We start from the raw sequence: 21,832 nt of genomic DNA on the forward strand, positions 1-21,832 counted from the left end.
ACTTAGCCTTTATTACTTCCTACAGCGGGATAGCAATGCTGTGAAATATTGTATAAATAAGCTCGTCGTAGCATTAGGTGAGGAGGCAGACCAAGGAGAAGCGCCGCAGGAACCGATCAGTATTGGTTACAACCAGAACCATATCAACATCCACCACTAGGGCGCGCTATCTGATTGCACGTTTGGATCGCAACCCTGACGTGATTGGTCAGAGAATCTACCACGTGACTGACGAAGACATGGCAGCCGCCTCGTGTGCCACATGAGTGTGTCTGTTTCTTGAGGTTTCTGTGGATATTTGGACAAATTCAACGTTGACGTTCCGGAACATCTGTGTGGGGACTGAAGAGGTAATGAAGTTACTAAATGGAGCTATTTTCATAGGCCAGTGAAGCACATAATTGAAAATAAAGACTGTGATTACTTTGCTTCTTAGTCCCTCGTAACATTTTCACAGCAAGTTGGCTAATAACTAAGTTAGCCATGGGGCTATTTGACTATTATGATAATGTCATAATAATCAAATCATATATACTCAGCAATATGAAGCGTGTGTTAACTTATCTCTTAGGAATTGAACAACTAGCTAACATGAAAACGACGATGTGTCTGACTGAGCTAGTTCTAGTAAGCTAAATCCAGTGTCCGGTGATATGTCTCATGTTAGTTTTTCCTCATTTGGACTTGAAGGTAAATGTTGTCAGTGAATAAAGAGTGGCAGAATGCCAACGACATTACTAAGTATGTGCTGATTAATAACAATAGAGAGAGATTTTCTTTCACCTTTATACTGTGCTCAACTAAATCAACGAAACCAGATATCCCAATTAGTGCAACACTACTGCAATGATCACTAACAAGGGACTGGACAAATGAAGGCTGCTTGCTGAGAGTCATGGATTTACACGACACTAGGTTCTTGCTGTCTTTCATACGGCTTTACATGTGATTTAGACAATAAGTTAAATACAATACAAAAGCTAAAGCAGCACAGAAGGCTACAGAGTTGATTTTAAAACTAAATATTATTCTAAGTGTCGACTAGTGCATTACATTTCATATAATTTCATATCGTGCATATGAACAAAATAAACACCTGGTCTCCACTATCGGCAATTGCTGTTCCCAACCACTGGTGTTTCCTTTAATTAACTGAATTAACTGAGCTGCGATAAATTGTAACGCTCAGATTCGTTATCTCTGCAGATGTTGTCCTGTCCAGTCTATGATGTCAATGTCATGTTGTTGGATGGGTGTCTTGTGCTAATCTCAACTGATTTTTCTTATCTTCTAATTTCTCTGCCCCAGTCAGTGACGCCACTATGAAGCCAAAGAAGCCCCTGCCCACAGGCAGACGCCTGAGCTCCCACAAACGAGGGATACTCATCAAAGGCAAGTGGAAGGCCGTGCAGCTGGACCCAAGCCTGTTCGCCAATGAGGACATGGGGGGCCTAGTTTGCTTTGAGGAGCTGACCGACTACTCGCTGGTCAATTCAGACCGAGCCCTCATCTCAGCAGAGGAGAAGCCCGAGAAAATGGCCAAGAAGAAGAATAAGAAGCGAAAGGCGAGTGAACTGGACGCTGAGGAAGAGGAGGTGGAGATATTGGTGGATGAGGAAGGAGAGCTGGAGGATGAGGAGGAGGCAGCAGCGTCTTTGGGGGAGGATGAAGATGCTGAGCAGGAAGACGTAGGGCCGGAAGGAGATGATGCAGAAGTGACAGAGAAACCGGCCAAGAAGAAGAGAAAGAAGCAAAAGAAGAAGAAGAAGAAGAAGGAGACTGCAAACGAAGCGGACACTACAGCCACTGAGACAGGGCAAGAGATGTCTGCTGACCAGACCACGGAGGACGGACAGGAGACCACCAACAAAAGCCAGGATGACAAAACAGAAGATTCTGTCCAGTCCAAAAAAAAAGACAAGAAAAAGAAAGAGAAGAAGAAGAAGCCAGACGTCACCAAACAGACTGAAGCCTCCCAGGAGGAGCCAGTGTCCCCACCGCAAGGCTCTCAGCTCAAGAACAAGAAAGAGAAGAAGAAGAAGAAGAAGAAGCCAGACGTCGCCAAACAGACTCCAGCCTCCCAAGAGGCGCCTGCGTCCGCCCCGCCAGGCCCTCAGCCCATGAAGAAGAAGGAGAAGAAGAACTGGACCAGCGCCGCGCTGGGTGGTGCCTCGGGGGCGGCCGACGTGTCGGCGTGGAAGGACCTGTTTGTGCCCGAGCCCGTGCTGCAGGCGCTGAGCAAGCTGGGCTACTCGGCCCCCACGCCCATCCAGGCCCTGGCACTGCCCCCCGCCATCCGGGACCACATGGACATCCTGGGCGCCGCCGAGACAGGTAAACGGGAACCTCCTGCAGACCCGCTGCTGAATTAAGATGTACACATTACTGTTCTACTATCTCAAAATTACAGCTTCATACTCATTCTGATGCTTCATGGAGAATGTAATATCTGACCGGCAGACCCGCTGCTGAATTAAAATGTATACATTACAGTTCTACTACCTCAATAACAGCTTCAAACTCATTCTGATGCTTCATGGAATGTAGTCTCTCACCTGCAGACCTTCTGCTCAATTCAAATGTATACATTACATTGCACTACTACCTTAAAACACTAGAACATTTTTTTGTACCTTAAAATAATGTTTCCAAAACCATTTCAGTGGTTCATCAACTCGTAACAGCACTTCTGCATTCGCTTCACGGCCCTTTATCGGCTCTAACCGCACTATGTAAGTTTACCAGATCTGGTAGCGGATCTGTAATTCAGGGGGAATACATTAGAAATGACAAATTTGACTTCCTGCAATGTCTCAATACATTATGCAACATACGTTACCTTTTCTGTGGACATCGTTATTTTGCAAAGCGAGTGCTGGATAAACAAATAGCTTGCGTGCGAGATAGGAAAGGTATTTTAGTGTTTTAAAATTGCAGCTTCAAACTCTGATTCTGATGCTACACTGACTGGAGAATGTTGTCTCAGACCAGCAGATCCTCTGCTGAATTAAAGCACTGATCATGCACTGTCCTTTCCTTCTCTCCTCTTTTCATTCATTGTTCTTCTACCATTCTCTCCTCCTTCCACTACACTTTGACCAGTACTTTTAACTTCTGCACAGTTTTCATCCTCTAGTTATAGTATTGATTGCGGTAGTACTAACTCCAACTTAAAAGGTCTCCTCTGCATTGCAGCTTGAATATTATTCCTCATTTTTGTAAATTGCTTAGTTTGAATAGAAGTGTCTGCTAAATGGTCAAATGGAAATGTATAGCAAGCTACACAATGCAGTTTTACTTTTACTTAAATCCATCACCATCAATTACACCGACTGAAGCAGAAGTGTTGTGATTGCACTGTGTGGAAATGAGAAGATGACTGGCAAGCAAGATGTAATTGTGTCAATTTGTATGCGTCATTTGTAAGAAATCCCACATTTGTTCTTTTTCCCCCCTCTCTTTTCTCATCAGGCAGCGGAAAGACTCTTTCCTTTGGAATTCCTGTGATCCACAATATCTTGGAGTGGAAACGTGTCTCTGAGAATTGGAAGATGAGTAGACTGTCAGACACCACGCCACAGGAAGAGGGCGCTGTTTCTCCTCCAGCCAGTGATGCCGCTGATGCTGCTGACACTATTACCACTACTGCAGAAGAAGAGACGTCTGAGAGCACCACCAAACAAGATGAACCTGTGGAGGGCGTTTTGGAGACTCCATCTGTGGTAGTGACTGAAGCAGATGAACCAGTAGGGGCCGCTGTCGAGACGCCATCTGTGGTAGTGACTGAAGCAGATGAACCAGTAGGGGCCGCTGTCGAGACGCCATCTGTGGTAGTGACTGAAGCAGATGAACCAGTAGGGGCCGCTGTCGAGACGCCATCTGTGGTAGTGACTGAAGCAGATGCCGAGAACGAAGATGATGCCGTAGAGGGAGAGGAAGATGATGAGGAGAAAGATGATGGGGAGGAAGATGATGTGTCGCAGGATGGTGAGGGGGAGGAGGAAGAGGATGATGGGCTGGAAGGTCATGAAGATGAATGGCATGATTTGGATGATGATGAAGACGATGGTGGTGATGGTGGTGGGGGGAATGACGTTGACCAAGTCCAAATCATGACATCTCAGACTGGCTTGAAGAAACCTGATGAGGCCAGTGACAAGCAGCCACTGTTGGCTCTCGTTCTCACCCCAACCAGAGAGCTGGCTGTGCAGGTGAAACACCACATAGATGCCGTCGCTCAGTTCACAGGTAGGGGGATGTCTTCTAACCTCTCATCAAGTATTTTTGTTTTTGTGAGGAAATTATGTCAAAAAAACATCCTTCCAGTAGAATCAAGACGTACACTTTCAAATTGTTGTGACATTTACACGCCATGTCATAATAATAAGCTAGCATCTGTGTTGGGAACCATGACTGAAATGTGCCTTGTTGATGTGCTGGTGTGTGCAGGCATAAAGACAACGGCGATTATCGTTGTATTGTTGTGCCTAATGTGGCCTGTTTGACTGATTTTGTGTGTGCTCAGGCATAAAGACAGCGATCATCGTTGGCGGGATGGCTCCCCAGAAACAGAACAGGGTGCTTAGTCGGAAGCCGGAAATCGTCATAGCAACTCCTGGCCGTCTCTGGGACCTGATCAGAGAGGGACATTCCCACCTTACGAACCTCCGACATCTCCGGTAAGATTAAACTTAATAAAGACGTTATTAAACATAGTAGTAATAAAGTAGTTATTACTAGGAGTGGGAATCGCAGAGTAAGGGGCCTTGTACATGAAGAACGATAACTATAACCACAAAAAATATTGTTCTAGCGAATATGAATGACGACATCCACACATAAACTATAACTTTAGTAACGTGAAGAACGTCATCATTGGGAGTCACTTTCAGAATGATTTTGCGAGCAATAAAAAGCTGACAACCATTCAGAATCCATCACATTTTAGCCATCACATTCATCAACACAAAGACAGACTTATCTTATCTTTTAGTGTGGAAGATTTTATCGTTATGGTTACAGCTAACGTTATAGTTATCGTTCTTGGTGTGAACGGCCCTTAACTCACAAATGAATACTGTCAAGGTACGTTTTTATACTATTATATTACAAGTGATTCAGCAATACTCAACACATTTGGACATTTTTTTTCAATGTGTTCATCATTTCCAATGACATTGTGACCAAGTTATTGTTGGCTAATGCTGCCCTGTGTCTTGCCCCTTAACTTTCAGGTCACTGGTCATTGATGAGGCTGACCGAATGGTGGAGCGTGGCCACTTCGCCGAGCTGGATAACCTTCTAGAAATGCTCAGCACGTCCCAGTTCAACCCCAAGCGGCAGACGTTCGTCTTCTCGGCCACTCTGACCATGGTGCACAGCCTGCCCATGCGGGTCCAGCAGAAGAAAGGTCGCAAGGTCCAGCCCACCAGCAAGCTGGACCTCCTCATGCAGAAGGTCGGCATCAAGGACAAGCCCAAGGTCATCGACCTGACGCGTAAGGAGGCGACGGTGGAGACGCTCACGGAGACGCGCCTCCACTGTGAGAAGGAGGAGAAGGACTTGTATCTCTACTACTTCCTGTCGCAGTACCCGGGCCGCACCATGGTGTTCGCCAACAGCATCGACTGTATCAAGCGGCTCAACTCGCTGCTGGTCATCCTGGATCAGACGCCACTGCCACTGCACGCCAACATGCACCAGAAGCAGCGACTCAAAAACCTGGAGAGGTTCGCCGAGAGAGACAAGTAAGCAAGCACTGGATTACACACACACACACACACACACACACACACACACACACACCATGACACTTTTGGGTTTTAGCAATTTATTATAGTTAGGTAAGTCACTTTATTTGGCCTGAAGGAAATTATTCCTCTGCATTTAGCCCATTCAGGGATGATGTACACACACAAACACAAATCACTTTGGAGAGTCAGAGACAATCTGCGTTTATAAGAGCCAATAATTATTTTTAAATGAAGTAAATGTAAGCAAATGGGGCTCATAAGTTGTGATGATGAAAAACAACGCATTCTCTGCGGTTGCATTACTGATAGGAAGTGGTATGTGCTGCATTCGCTGCTAGTTTGTGCTGTGTTGAGCGAATGGCCCAAAGACTGGTGTTGTGCTTGATGCTTGGCTCAGCGCAAAATAGCTATGGTTTACACCGTGCGGCGGTCAGACGTAAACATGGTTGAACTTCGACCACAGAATGTGCAGAGCAGCAAAATGTAAGTACACGCCACAATGTTTAATGCTTTAATGGTGTGTAAAAATGTCCCCTTGGGGATCAATAAAGTATTTATCTATCTATATATCCATCTAAAAAGCTAATATTGACATTAGTCAATTATTCATTTGTCCTCCGTTTTAGACACACACATAACTGGTTCTTTCTAGCAAAGTGCGGTTGATGGTCATAGTATCTATGCTACGTTTCACATGTAGCCTCCACTTCCCTATTTAGAAACTCATGTGCTTTTAGGTCTAAACCTCACGCCCCATCCAGGTCATGGCACCGCAAACGGTAGCCCCCAGGCTATTGACTCTTACTAGCATGACTCTTTAGGCGTCAGAAGGGAGGTTTACACAATGTACATACTGCACAGCTACGTACCAGCTAGCCACCGTAACACTGTAAATACGTCTATAAGCAGAAATGGGAGGGTGGTCCTCATTTTGTCCTCACTTTTAGAGGCAACTCCTCCTTTTCAGAGTCTGTTTGGTGATCACCCTGTGTCTTGCTAGTTGCTACTATAACACACATGTAGCCTCCACTTCGCCTTTTAAACAAGAACGATGACTATCAACTAGTCTTTTCAGTGTATTTCTGCACAGAACTCCTTGCATGAAATGGGAGAAAAATAGACATGCCTCTCATTCTCTAGCTGTGGCGCGATTGCAGCACCGGTTCAAGTCGTGTCTGGGTTGTGGTTATCGCGCAGAGGCCTTGTGTAATCGGTTTAACGTGGGTGTCGAGGTGAAAATGTACACACAAAGGAACTGTTCTGGAAAGGCAACACACGCAATTTGTTAATGCATGAAGCCATATGGGAATATGGACGTCACCTTACATTATGCAATTTCCCTTTCCAATTGCTCAGTGTCGAAACAGTATTGCACTGTTAATGCTGTTAACAGTGTACAAAAAACATGATAAAATACCATCATAAAGTAAATACCTTAAGTTGTTGTGGCAATGTTGGTGCAAAGACAAAGAACAAAGACCTAATTCTATTATGTATGATCATTTTTGTATAAGCTATTGTATAGGAGCATTTGAACACCAGATAGGCCTGTTTATCGAAATTGTTACTGGTCTTTAAAATCCCTTGTCGGTCAGGCTTTAGTTACTTCTGTGTACACCAGTGAAGCGTGTAATTGTACTGTATGTAATTTAAAGTTTGTCATTCATCATAAAAATGCAACAGCTGCTGACTACATGTGTCTTTACCATAGCTGTGTCCTCCTCACAACGGACGTTGCTGCTAGAGGACTTGACATTCCGAACGTCCAACATGTTCTTCACTACCAGGTATGTCATTCAGCTCTATTCTTTTTCAAATTAATTTATCACTATGCTGCCCTGTTAGTCTTTTCATTTTGCTGGTAGTTCAATTTAATCGTTTTACCTGAAACGTGTGCTGTAGCTAAAATGTAATTCCTCATTGGCTTAGTATGATATGTAAATGATATGGTACGATATGGTATTTATTATTACTCTGAGGTTTCCTTTGCACTGTACATTCATTGTTATTCACCTCATTGTACATCACTTTGAACAAAAGCATTAGCTAAGTATGAATGTAAGTTAAATAAGTGCTACTTCACATTTGGTCGCTTATTTGGATTCCAGGTTCCGCGCACGTCAGAGACGTATGTCCACCGCAGTGGTCGGACGGCCCGTGCCACTAAGCAGGGTCTGAGCTTGCTGCTGATTGGTCCAGACGACCTGATGAACTATAAAAAGATCTACCGGACCCTGGGGAAAGACGAGGACCTCCCCATCTTCCCTGTGCAGACCAGATGCATGGCTGCCATCAAGGTATGGGAGCTACAGCCCTTATTTTATTAGGGTGCAGTGACTAGGGAGCTGGGCTAGCATGCAGTGGCTGCCATCAAGGTATGGAGGACTACAACAACTAAGCCATTAGTGTGGTGGTAGTGTAGTTGGTAAGGAGCTGGAAAAGTTGCCGTCGTTGAGCCCTTGAGCAAGGCATGATGACATTGACATATGCAACTCGTTTTGGACAAAAGCATCAGCCAAAATGAATAAGTCATATCAGTCACCAACTATTTTCTCTTGGTTTTTAAGTAGGGAAATACCTAAAGATTCTGAGGTCTGATTGCAGATTTTTAACCTGATTATTTTCTAGTTTACTTACTCCTCTATAACAGTGAACTAACTTTTTTTGCCATGTAGACAAAACAAGGCATTTGAGAATGTCATATTTTCATGCTTTAAGAAACCCTGATTGACATTTGTTTCACCATTGTATGACCTCTTTATCTGTCTATCAAACTAATCGAGTAATGTCCGCGGACAAGGTCAGGATTAAAGCTAAAGAAATAATACAGAGATTGTCTCATAAAGAATGATGTGTTCTATTGTTCACTATGGTTTGATGCTTTTCAGGTTCCACTCTTTAAAAATGTTATTTATATGCTGATGCAACATTCCACACAACACTTTCATAAAAGACTCTTGAATAGACTAATTTAAATCCAATATACTCTGGACTAAACATAGCATCACCTACTCTGTGCTGTGCCTGCAGGAGCGTGTGAAACTAGCTTGGCAGATCGAGAAGATTGAGTATCACAGTGGCAAACAGAAACAGCACAACTCCTGGTTCAAACAGGCCGCAGAGGCCATGGAGATGGACCTGGACGACGACCTGCTCCTGGGTATATGTTCACTTCACACACCTGCACCACAGCCTTTACTGCATGACTTAGAATGTATACAAGTAAATGGAGCTATATGAACAACTAGAAAAGAACTCTTGAGAGCACAGACCTCCGCCAAGCGCCTCCTGGATCCAGGCGGTGATCCGGATCATTCCCAAACTTAATTTCAGACCTTTCCTGAAAATGAATGAGTTAACTTACTCAAGTTAACTCATTTATTTTGAGTTAATTATTTAATTATAAGTTATCTTGCTAACAAACAGACAGAAAGACAACACCTGATGAAAACATAATATTTTAATTACCTCTGCAAAGGAGGTTGAGTCATTACATGAATATCATGGTAAATTGAATACGGTAAGGCATGTCTAGGTACATTCCGATCTAATGTTCAAATCAAACGGGTGAAAATGTTGTCAAGACAAGATTCCGTGTTCTATTTGTTTTGGAACACCGGTGAGAGAGGTAGAGCTTCATTCCATGACGCATGGATTTTTTAATAGAATCAGTGTTTTGATTTCCTTTAGTGTTTAAACCCAAGCATGTTGAGGAGTGGCAATACAAACATTGATCTTAGGTTTGAGTGGATGAAGTAGTTTTTTAGTTGCATGATGAATGTTTTATTTGTCATTATACAACGAAGCTTGAATTTGTAGTGTTACTTGCACCTTACCTGATATTTTCCACTCACCCCTGTGGTTTTCTCTCTATGCATCTCTTTTTTTATTTTTTATTTCTATTTTACTTTCTCTTTCTCTCTTTCTTCCACATTCTCTCTCTCCTCTCTCTCCCCTCTGTGTCTCTCTCTCTCTCTCTCTCTCTCCCCTCTCTCTCTCTCTCTCTCTCTCTCTCTCCCTCCTCCTGTCCCCTAGCTGCGGGTCGTGATAAGGAGGAAGACCTGCAGAAGCAGAAGATGGTGAAGGGCATGAAGAAGCACCTGAAGCACATGTTGTCCCAGCCGGTGTTCAGGAACGACATGAAGACCAGGTACCCCACGCAGATGGGCCGGCTGCAGCTGCCCGAGCTACCCCTGGCCAGCCTGGAGACGGCCATCACCAGCGTTGCCAAGAACAAGGACAAGAAGAGCCAGTGGAGGAGGAAGAAGAAATAGTTGGAGCTTTTCTTTTGTTTGGCAGGCGTGCTGATGCAACACAGAGGCACATAGACACACACACACACACACACACACACACACACACTCTCTCTCACTAACACACACACAAGCACACACACACACACACACACACACTCTCTCACGAACACACACTCACACACTCTCTCTCTCTCTCTCTCTGTGAATGTGGGAGATGGCTCTGACCAACGTGGTCAAAAACAAGCACAAGAAGAGGCAGTGGATGAACAGTAAGCAGAAGAAAAAAAATTGAGATTTTTTTTTTTTGGACAGGGGTGCTGATGCAACACACACACACACACACACACACACACACACACACACACACACACACTGTGAATGTGTGAGACAGCTTTGACCAGCGTTGCCAACACAAGGACAATTAAGAATCAGAAGACAAATTAATGAAAGCTTTTGGTGGACGGGCACCGACCCATGCATAAAAGCTTAAGGCTTATCACCATCAATCAATTCCGAAAAGACTGTTTTTTATTTAAAGGAGAGAAAAAAAAAGAAATTGCTTAAATTCTTGGACCGGCTCAGGAAGCAGCGGAGGGAACAGAAAGCCCCCCCCCAAAAAAAGAGATCTTCGGACTATCAACTCCGAAGAGGCTGTTTATGTTTAAAATGAGTAAAAGGAAACAAAAGAAATAGTTTCATTTCTTTCTGAGCACATCAGGCAGGCGTGGTTTTATCACTATGGAAACTGTTAAGTGATGATAGAATCTCTGCCATAACCTAGGTGAATGAGAGCATCATGAACTTTTTATGACTTCACAAACTTAACTGTAAACTGTACAGTTTTTTTCCCCCTTGTACATGTTTTGTAACTGAAAGATTGTGTGACAGTATGTCCTTAAATACATTATAAAACTTTGAAATATGAACATTGTTTTTAAGATCATTCACCCCTTACAGTGCAACACATGACATGAATAGAGCTCACCTCCAGTGAGGGAGGAAACCTCACCTCAGCCAAGTGAGCCAGCGGTGCACCCCAGCTTGAGGTGAAGGATGCTGAGTGGACTCAATGGCATTTATACTACATGTGAGGCTGATAAGGTGGCCAGATGGAATGCGCCAGTTTCACCAGGACATCCTTTACTTTGTAATTTATGAACTCAGTGGACACACACACACACACACACACACACACACACACACACACACACGTTTGCTTTTGGCAGCATTGCAGTTCAGGCAATCATCTCAGACTGTTGGGGGATACAAGAGTCCCATCAGGTTTCCCATGGAGGACCATACATGCTTAGCTTGCATGGATTCCTGCTCATCACCTACAGGTTGAGCTCACTGCTGGCCAGGAAATCATTAACTGGTTGTTAATGTTGAACTTGTGACTCGCACCTCGGACACTAGACATAGGTTGCCTCTCATTCTTTTATCTGTCCTCCCTTCCTGTCCTCGTCCCCACTGATCTAGAGAAGGAATGATGGGGCGGCAACAATTGGATAGTCTATCTAGTGTTAGTTATAGATCACTGGGACCGAGCCTGGAGGACCGAGGAGAGAGGCCGAGAGGCACCCTATGTCCTTACAGGCAAATCCCCTGACTCACTTTGGGCTGTTATCGGGCAGCTGTTTTACTATTCAAGTGCATGGGGAGGCATACAGTAAAGTCTACCTTACACTGACAGACTTTGACAAGATTTGGGAAAGATTCTTGAAAGATTGTAAAGTCTGTCAGAGTGTAAGGTAGGCTTAAGGGGTGAAATATGTGTGAACTACTGCCAGTTAAATACTGTATGATTGATTGAATGAATTTGTTGCCGAGACAAAAAAAATACACACATAAAACATTATTCACGTACAGTATTTGATTTTTATTCATTTTTGACAGATGCTCAGTTTAAAAAAAATGCTAGAAACAGAATGCCACATTTTGGACAGTTACTCAGTTTAAAAAATAAAAGCCAGACACAAGGCTCTGATAACACTGTGAAAACAGAGGAGTCTGCCCTGAGATACTGAATACTGGACCTCCATCAAGCGAATGCACACATACACATACGACTCACACACACACACACACACGAGGTTTATCAGTACCTCACACGTTTGGGAAGTTAACATGTGAAACCAAATATGTGGACATTCCAATTCATTCAAACTGAGGAGGCAATGTGTTGATTTTGTTGATATCGCTTAATACTGTGGGTCTGCACCAATTGTTAACTGCTGTGTGTGTGTGCCAACATAATGTGCGTCTGCGTGTGTGTGTGTAAGAGAGAGGTGTGTGCAAGTGATGCCAGTGTGTAGCTGATACATGATTAAGAAAAGCGCACATTTTCTTTTCATTGGCGGCCAAACATGAGAAGAAAGCACCAGGGTATGCTGGGGAAATAAGAGCTTGTTTTGGAGGGTGTGTGGCAGTGGAGGGCACATCCATGGCGGACCCGCCCTGCACCAAGGCCTGTGTGGATGATACCATGCCATTGTTCCCACACCGCATTATTCCAACCACTCAATAGTCCACTCAATGTCGGACGTTGGAGCGCTGTCACCGGAATAATATATAACAGACTGTCAGGCCAATGGGCAAGTCGCCGGACTACCGAGTCGTCGGAATAATGGGGTGTCGGAGCAAAGTGGGGTCGGAGCCCTCCGTGCCGTGCGGAGCCTGCGCGGCATGTTACTGGCCGGCGCTCTGGGTCTGGTCCACCTTCAGGTCCTTGGCCACCAGCATGGCGGTCACCGGGTGCATGGCGGCCCGCGTCTCCAGGAAGGTCTTCACCGCCAGCTCACGGTGCTTCTCCCAGGTGTACACCTCCCTGCACACAACAAGCAATAGCACGTTATATATATATATATATATACACATACACACACACTCTCTCTCTCTCTCTCTCATATATACACATACACACACACTCTCTCTCACTCTCATATACACACATACACACACTCTCTCTCACTCTCATATACACACATACACACACTCTCTCTCACTCTCATATACACACACACACACACACACACACACACACACACACACACACACACACACACACACACACACACACACACACACACACACACACACACACACACACACACACACACACACACACACACACACACACACACACACACACACACACACACACACACACACACACACACACACACACACACACACACACACACACACACCAGAGAGAGAAAGAAAGAAAGTGAGAGCTGCATGGAGAGAAAACCACAGAGATGAGAAAGAGAGCGGGTCACACGGTCACGCACGCACGCACACACACACTCTCATATATATATACACACACACACACACACACACACACACACACACACACACTACAGAGAGAGAAAGAAAGAGAAAGTGAGAGCTGCATGGAGAGAAAACCACAGAGATGAGAAAGAGAGAGGATCACACGGTCACGAACGCACGCACGCACGCACACCACCTGAACTAAAACATTCCAAAACACTAAAGCCTTCAAGCACACACACTGATGATATAAGAGAAGAAACATCTTCTTAGAAGCAAACGGTTGTCGGGGGTTACCGGAAGAGAGGCCGTGTGAACTTCATCCTCCCCTGCTCTGTGGCCATCTTCAGCGCCAAGGCAACCGCCTCCTCCCAGTGAGACTTCACACACAGGCGCAGCCATCTATACACACACACACACACACACACACACACACACACACACACACACACAAAGGTCACATTTCCTGAAATGCAGTTCAGGGTGAAGTCGTGGAGAAGACGCAGGTAATTTAAAGTGCACACAAACCCAAATGTCACATTTCCTGAAGAGATAGCTGTTTATCTCACTTAAGTAAGGGAGTAATTCAGCACTTTACCTGGCGCGAATCTCAGAGTTCTTGATGCTGTTGAATTCGTACACCTCCTGCATCCTCTTAACGTGGGACAGAGGAAGGGGTTCCTGGACACACACACACACAATCAGTATAAGTAAGTATATATGTACACTCTTTTGATCATGTGAGGGAATATGGTCTCATTTATCCCAACCTGTGAATCAGTGCAACACACACACACACAGCACACAGGGACAGCAGCCACTACAATATACATATAAAGTAAACAGGCAGTGTCTGACATTAGCAGTGGCTTTGGAAGCTTGCCCGTTAGCTAGTATCTAAAGGAGTGAGTGAATGAGAGAAGACTAGTCCTGCTGCCTGGGTTCCAGTACGGAAGGCAGACATGGGGTCATGTGATCATGGGGGTCATGTGATCATGGGGGTCATGTGATCGGGCGGATACCTCTAGCAACAGCAGAGACAGGAACTCGATGACCTGATGAGAGGACAGGGCCTTCACATCTGCTGCACTGAAGCCAGACAGGTCACCCTCTTTGGCCTGAGAGAGAGAGAGAGAGAGAGAGAGAGAGGGGTTAGGTTTCATACAAACTTCATACAAAAATATTTTTAACCCGCTTAAGTAAAAGTCTTCTTCCAACTATTTGACATGTATGGCGTCATGTACCTTCACCCATTTCTGGCAGAGGGCGATGCAGGCGTCCGCCATGGTGGTGTCATACCTGCACAGAGACACACAAGTCAGTCCAGCCCAAGAGTCAAGGCAGAGAGCCAACACACACAAGAAAAGACACCAGGGTGTATTAATTATTGTGTGTGTGTGTGTGTGTGTGTGTGTGTTGAGAGATGTGAGCAGGTGTGCTGCGTGTGTTCTCACTGTGGTTTGACTGGGGGCATTCCAGGTGTGTGCATCCAGGCATTCCAGTCCACTTTATTCAGGATATCCACCTGACACCACACACACACACACACACACACACACACACACACACACACACACACACACACACACACACACACACACACACACACACACACACACACACACACACACACACACACACACACACACAGACACAGACACAGACACAGACACACACACACACACACACACACACACACACACACACACACACACACACACACACACACACACACAAGTAAATAACATAAAACACTCCCTTGTGTATCCACTTGTGCATGCACTGTCTGTATGTGCAAATCCATTAGAGTGGGCAGGGCAGGGCAGGGCTTTGGGGATGGGGGTTACCTTGTCCTTGAAGTAGGTGAAGAGGTAGTTCTTCCACTCCTCTGTGGTCACACTGCCGTAGGCAAACAGCTGGATGTAGGACTTCACAAAGCCCATGAAGACCTCTGCAGACAGGACACAGACAGCACATCATATTTCGAAGTGTGTGTGTGTGTGTGTGTGTGTGTGTGTGTGTGTGTGTGTGTGTGTGTGTGTGTGTGTGTGTGTGTGTGTGTGTGTGTGTGTGTGTGTGTGTATACGCATATGTTGCTGTGGTCAGTTGGAAGTAGGACTTCACAAAGCCTATGAACACCTATGCAAACAGGACACAGACAGGACATCATAAGAATGTGTGTGTGTGCGTGTGTGTGCGCGTGCTTATGTAGGCAAACAGCTGGAAGTAGGACTTCACAAAGCACATGGACACCTCAGCAGACAGGACACAGACAGCACAAATAAGGATGTGGCTTCCAAATATTTCAAGATTATGCCGCAGGGGAAACAAGTAACGTTATTGAGTACGTTTATTTCCGATGTCCACATTGTTGACACTTTGTTTACAGATTTCAGTGTTAGGATGTCTACATGCATATGTGTGGATTTCCTGAGTTAATACCAATGTCAGCATTTCATGTGAATAGCCTCACTGGACATATACTTACTGATTTTTTTTTCCAACACTTATTTCACAAGCTGTATGTGAATGTGGTTTTGTAAGCTGGGGTTTGTTTGCACGCAGATCAGTATCTGTGTGTGTGTGTGTGTGTGTGTCAGTGTGTGTGTGTCAGTGTGTGTGTATGTGTGTATGTGTTTGAAACTCAATTTGTCTTTATGCATTAGCTCCATTTCCCTTGATGTACAGTATGTGCGCGCGTGCGTGCGCGCGTGCGTGCGTGCGTGAATATGCGGCTCTGTTACCTGGTCCTCCCATGAGCTCCTCCAGGTGGTAGAGCAGAGCGAAGCCCTTCTCGTAGGGCACGGAGGAGAAGGCCACGTCGGGGTCCACCTCGTTCAGGTCGGGCACCAGGTTAGTCAGGGGGCTGTTGGCCCCAAATGTGTTCACCTGGGGAGGGGAGGAGGGGGGCAACGGGATTAATAAAAAGGAGAGATTGGGGAAGGGAGAGAGAGGGGGGGAGAGAGAGAGAGAGAGAGAAAGAGAGAAATCTTACTTTATTACATTCTTGACACCAAGTACTACATGCTCAGTTTGTCACAATGTGCAGTAACATTTTAAATAGAATATATAAATAAACAGAGAGAGAGAGAGAGAGAACAAGAGAGAGAGAAGGAAAGAAAGAGCCCCATCACAGCTACATACACACCCAAACCCTTCAATTCCATCACCCGCTCTTTCACCACAGACAAGAAGACATAGCCATTTATGGGGTTACTGTATGTGGTGTGTGTGTGTGTGTGTGTGTGTGTGTGTGTGTGTGTGTGTGTGTGTGTGTGTCTGTCCTACTTGGCAGAGTAAGTGTGTGTGTCTGACTTTCTTGTTTGCGTGCTGTATGCGCATGAAATTTAGGAAGTTGGTTAAGTCTGGGCTCCTTCAGCAGTTCAGGGTGTTGCAAGCTGTACTGTATTAAGAAGATGTGGTAGAGGTGTTGGTGGTTTCTCTGAGCTGTTTTTCTCATAAACGACTGAAATGTGGAGTTGAGCAGTCTGCATACGACCATCTGCTCTCCCACACACGATACAATGTGCACACTGCTTGCATGCACACAAAACCTGTGTGTGTGTGTGTGTGTGTGTGTGTGTGTGTGTGTGTGTCTCTTACAGACTCCTGCAGGTCTTTCCAGCCCCCCATGGCTTTGAACTGTCTGAACTGCTCGTTCTCCAGGCACCTGCCAATCATTCTCTCCAGATACACAGTGTGGCCCTCATTCAGCCTAGAGAGAGAGAGAGACAGAGACAGAGAGAGAGAAAAGAGAGTGAAAGAGAGAGAGAAAGAAAGGCAGACAGACAGAGAGAGAGAGAGAGAGAAAGAGAGACTGTTGCATATAAAACTGGCAAACACTCTGGTAGGTTTTGGATGAATTGAGATGGGAGACACACAGACATGCTTGACACCCAGTGTTTCAGAAAAGACTACAGTGATTTAAGGGTAAAAAAAACCAAAAAACAATATGAACTACTGCACAAACACAAACACAAACACACTGCACTGCACTGCAGCACTGTGCTGGCTTTGAGCAGTAACGGCCCGTTAAGATCCACTCAAGAGTGCTAATAACGCACCAGAAGTGCTCCCAAGTCTTATTGGTCACCAGGTTTCCTGTCCAGCTGTGCGAGATCTCATGAGCAATGACCTGGAACAGACAGACAAACAAACATGAAATACTTTGCTTAACTGTCACATCCCAGTGAAGTATTACATTACATACAATAAGCAGTAATTTTCAGAGTTTGGTTGAATTGAACAGCAACAGAATAAATTAGCAATTAGCAACCATTGCTAATGATCATAGTCATGGCTAGGGATGCTGCAAAATGAAAATCAGTCTTTAAACACCTTCATGCTGACTGAAAAGATAAACAATTGTGTGAAGGTATTTAATTGGCATATTGTATGACTGATAATATCTGTAAATGTTTAAGCTTCTATGAAATGAAACCATTAAAAAAAATTCAAATTCAAATTCAAATTCAAACTGCCATATCAGCATGTAAATATGTGGCTATGAGAAATTACTGATGAAGCATAAGGGATTTCCTGTGTGGCCTACTCAGGGCGACTTTGTGTTGGTAAAGCTTATCTGGTGGATCTTATCTGTGGTCAAAATGTGTCTATATGTGGTGTTTTACTGGAAATGCAAATGATCACAATTTTGCAAGATCACACTACAGATGTCGACGGTGGCGTTGTTAGGTTCGGGCATTCGGGGGTATAACACCGGATCTCTCACAAAACTTTTTTCTAAAACAAGAACAAGTAACGGAGAATCTACAGTATTTACAGTTTATAACCCGATCGTGCATTAAAACCGTGCAATGCGATGGACCTTTTTAAGCATATATTTTTGGGCTTTTTTGCCTTTATTCACAGGACAGTAGAGAGAGAGAGATATGGGGTGGGATCAGGAAATGACCGCAGGTAGGACTCGAACCTGGGTCCCTGTGGGCACTCAAACCCGTTCATGGCACGAGCGCTGTAGCCTGCTGCGCCACAGCGCCCACGAGATGGGCCTATTTATCAAACATTCAAGTAGGATACGGGCTTCCTCTCACTCTCCTTAACGCAGCAGATCTAACTTGAACGTTATGTTACCATAAAGCGTCATTTGATAATAATTTGGAAAGTAGGCTACTTAGAGTAGAGTGCACACAAAGGAGAGATAGATAGATAGATAGATAGATAGATAGATAGATAGATAGATAGATAGATAGATAGATAGATAGATAGATAGATAGAGAGATAGATAGATAGATAGATAGATAGATAGATAGATAGATAGATAGATAGATAGATAGATAGATAGATAGATAGATAGATAGAGAGAGAGAGAGAGAGAGAGCATGTGTGTGTGTGTGGCTGTGCGCGCACATATGTGCGTGGTGACTTACGTTAGACAGAGACTTGTCTCCAGCCTGCATAAAGGGGCAAAAAAAAACAGAGAACATAAGATCACTCCAAACATTAGAACACTGGAACACCAAAACATCCTGTCAGTATTAGAAGAGATGAACACGACTGTGCTCTGTGTGTATGTCTCACCAGTAGGGTGGGCGTGGCGAAAGTGAGGCAGGGGTTCTCCATCCCGCCGTAGGGAAAAGATGGCGGCAGCACCAGCACGTCATACTGACCCCACACATACGGCCCCGCCAGAGACTCCGCAGTCTTTAACATGGACTCCGTCTGAGAGAGAGAGAGAGAGAGAGAGAGAGAGAGAGAGAGAATTCAGCAATTCGTTTCTTATGATACATTTAATTGCCTCTTCTCTTTTTACCAAACAGATACTGTGCTTGTTTTGTATTATTTTGTTATACAGTACATTTGCTTTGGCAACACTGCTTCATTTAGTAATTCCAATGACGCTCCAATGAGAGAGCGAGAGATGGACAGACAGACAGACAGAGAGAGAGAGAGAGAGAGAGAGAAATGGGGAAATGGCAGAGGGCACATAAAGCGAGAGAGACAGAAAAAGGGAAGGAAGACAAAGCAGGAATAGAGAGGACAAGTCAGTCTCTCAGTGGGCTGAGGGGTGCAGGGGTCACACACTCCCCATCTCTCACCTTTGAGAGTTCAAGCACTGCCTGATCAACATACTCTTTTTCACAACAAACAAACAAACAAACAAACAAACAAACAAAAACATTCAAACTGCACACGCCATATCAACATGTGAATTAGAGGCTATAAGAAATGACTGATGGAGCATGAAAGATGTCTATATGATTTTTTTTTTTTTCTTTGACCAAATATTTATTGGATTTTTCTGTCTTTTTTTTAAAAAAGAAAAAAACATATACCCCAATACAGACAGATAGTAAGACAACATGTCAAACATAAATAATTCATACATGGGTACACACACACACACACACACACACACACACACACACAGTCCCAATTCCCACCCTCTGCCCTCCCTGTTTGCCCTCTGCCCTCCCTGTTGTCTTTCCTCCCCTCACCCTCTCCCTCATTAATGCAAATGTAGGAAAATATAATAAGTATAACATAAATATTAATTTACATGTCTACATGATTTCCTGTATCATCAGAGAGAGAGAGAGAGAGAGAAAGAGATGAAAACAGAACAGGAAGTGTGATGAGAAGGAAACGGAGGGAACGAGGGAAACAGAATAAAAAGTGAAGAGGAGAGAGGGAGAGGAAGTGAGATGGAGACAGAGAGAGTTAAAACACAGACACAGAAGCAATAGAAAGGACAAAGTTACTGTAGTCTATCTGAGTGGGCTCAGGCACTTTTACTGTAGTGGAGTTTGTGAGTCGAGAAGAAAATAGTGTTTAAAATGTCCATTCAAATGGTAGCATAATCTAACACTGTTATAAGGAGGCCGCTATTAACTGTAAAGAGTGCATCTGCAATTGAAACTATCTGCGGCCTATAATGAAAATTCAACAGCCTAATGTTCGGTCTATGGGTGTCTGCTTTAGCTGCTGACAGCGCGGTTAGCCGTGATTTACACATTGTGATTTACACATAGCTATTTCTTCAGCTATGAGGTTAATACACAGGATCGGTTAACATGGTATTTTATGGTTGTGTTTATTTTAACTTGCAGAAAACACTGTCCTGCGGTTTATACACAATGCGGCTAATACACAGGAAATCACTGTATGCTTGCAACCCAAATAAAATCTACTGCAACCCAGTGTTTAGGAACCAATGATCTAGCACACAGAACAAGCAGGCCACGTTTGGGAACCAATGATCTAGCACACAGAACAAGCAGGCCACTCATTGTTTGGGAACCAATGATCTAGCACACAGAACAAGCAGGCCACCCAATGTTTGGGAACAAATGATCTAGCATGTAGAACAAGCAGGCCACCCAGTTTTTTGGGAACCAATGATCTAGCACACAGATCCAGCAGCCCACTCACCTCTGAGAACTCAAACGCTGCCAGGTCGACATACTCCTTCTCAGACCACACCCTGGTGCGGGGCCCGATCTCCCTGCACGCACACACACACACACACACACACACACACAAACACAAGTCATCACACAAACACAAACACACACAAACACAAACACAAGTCATCACACATACACAAACACACACACACACACAAACACAAGTCATCACACACACACACACACACTTGTACATTTTACACACACACTCACACACGTCATCACACACAGTCAGTGCATGGGATGAGGTGCACGGTATCCTGCATGTTTGTGAGTGCACGTGCTTACCTGCTCTCCAGGGCACCAACCACGATGGCAATGAGGTAGGAGGGCATGGGCACCTGCAGGGGCAATAGAACCATCAGCCCCACATTCTGTCCACATGCATGCATCTCTCTCTCTCTCTCACACACATATACACACACACACATATACACATCTCTATCTCTCTTGCTCTCTCACACACACACACATCTCTATCTCTCACGCCATCTCACACACACTCTTTATTTCTCACGCACGCACGCACGCACACACACACACACATCTCTCACACACACACATACATACATATAAACATCTCTATCTCTCTCTTGCTCCCTCACACACACACATCTCTATCTCTCACGCCATCTCACACGCACTCCTTATTTCTCACGCACGCACGCACGGACAAAATCATTTTTGTCAAGTTAATAATATGAGCAAGATTCTAGGTGCTACATTGGTCGGTCAGCTCAATGTTCCCACACCCACACACACACGAGACACTTGGCCTGTTGCCCAACTTTGCCCATCACTGAAATGGATGGATGGATGGATGGATAGATGGATGGATGGATGGATGGATGAAAGTGTGTGTGTGACTGACCGGCTGCCTGAAGCGGTAGATGATCCTGTTGTTGTCATGGGGATCAGCCTCCTGTCCATCACGCACGGCACTCATCACAGCCACCAACTCTTTGGGCACAGACACCTGTGTACACACACACACACACACACACACACACACACACACACACACACACACACACACACACACACACACACACACACACACACACACACACACACACACACACACACACACACACACACACACACACACACACACAACTTA

General features: G+C 44.7%; 2 protein-coding genes across 2 annotated transcripts in view; one reads left to right on the forward strand and one right to left on the reverse strand.

Moving 5' to 3' along the window:
- Positions 1 to 225: 225 nt before the first annotated feature.
- On the forward strand, positions 226 to 10,546 carry ddx24 (DEAD (Asp-Glu-Ala-Asp) box helicase 24). The gene is made up of 9 exons (XM_062518254.1): positions 226 to 350; positions 1,309 to 2,334; positions 3,472 to 4,248; positions 4,526 to 4,679; positions 5,235 to 5,747; positions 7,465 to 7,540; positions 7,862 to 8,050; positions 8,784 to 8,913; positions 9,789 to 10,546. The coding sequence occupies exons 2-9, from the start codon at positions 1,323 to 1,325 to the stop codon at positions 10,025 to 10,027; spliced, it is 3,090 nt and encodes a 1,029-aa protein (XP_062374238.1). The 5' UTR covers positions 226 to 350; positions 1,309 to 1,322; the 3' UTR covers positions 10,028 to 10,546.
- Positions 10,547 to 11,864: 1,318 nt separating this feature from the next.
- The window catches only part of lta4h (leukotriene A4 hydrolase), a 14,521-nt gene continuing 4,553 nt past the window's right edge, over positions 11,865 to 21,832 (reverse strand). Inside the window, exons 5-19 of the mRNA XM_062518179.1 lie at positions 21,584 to 21,688; positions 21,001 to 21,053; positions 20,678 to 20,750; positions 18,827 to 18,967; positions 18,676 to 18,699; positions 17,350 to 17,420; positions 16,889 to 17,000; positions 16,030 to 16,174; positions 15,133 to 15,236; positions 14,740 to 14,810; positions 14,530 to 14,584; positions 14,308 to 14,403; positions 13,884 to 13,966; positions 13,583 to 13,687; positions 11,865 to 12,836 (exon numbers count right to left, since the gene is read on the reverse strand). Coding sequence (XP_062374163.1) covers positions 12,698 to 12,836; positions 13,583 to 13,687; positions 13,884 to 13,966; positions 14,308 to 14,403; positions 14,530 to 14,584; positions 14,740 to 14,810; positions 15,133 to 15,236; positions 16,030 to 16,174; positions 16,889 to 17,000; positions 17,350 to 17,420; positions 18,676 to 18,699; positions 18,827 to 18,967; positions 20,678 to 20,750; positions 21,001 to 21,053; positions 21,584 to 21,688 — 1,377 coding nt within the window. The 3' untranslated portion in view covers positions 11,865 to 12,697. The remainder of the gene's footprint in view (positions 12,837 to 13,582; positions 13,688 to 13,883; positions 13,967 to 14,307; positions 14,404 to 14,529; positions 14,585 to 14,739; positions 14,811 to 15,132; positions 15,237 to 16,029; positions 16,175 to 16,888; positions 17,001 to 17,349; positions 17,421 to 18,675; positions 18,700 to 18,826; positions 18,968 to 20,677; positions 20,751 to 21,000; positions 21,054 to 21,583; positions 21,689 to 21,832) is intronic.

The sequence above is a fragment of the Sardina pilchardus genome, chromosome 17 (assembly GCF_963854185.1).
Source record: "Sardina pilchardus chromosome 17, fSarPil1.1, whole genome shotgun sequence".
Taxonomy (NCBI): Eukaryota; Metazoa; Chordata; class Actinopteri; order Clupeiformes; family Clupeidae; genus Sardina; species Sardina pilchardus.

Excerpts from the sequence above, each read along its gene's own strand:
- ddx24 (XM_062518254.1), top strand. The coding sequence starts at position 1,323 with ATGAAGCCAAAGAAGCCCCTGCCCACAGGCAGACGCCTGAGCTCCCAC. Across the intron at positions 4,680-5,234 it reads ACGAACCTCCGACATCTCCG|GTCACTGGTCATTGATGAGG; the intron begins GTAAGATTAAAC and ends CTTAACTTTCAG. Across the intron at positions 8,914-9,788 it reads GGACGACGACCTGCTCCTGG|CTGCGGGTCGTGATAAGGAG; the intron begins GTATATGTTCAC and ends CCTGTCCCCTAG.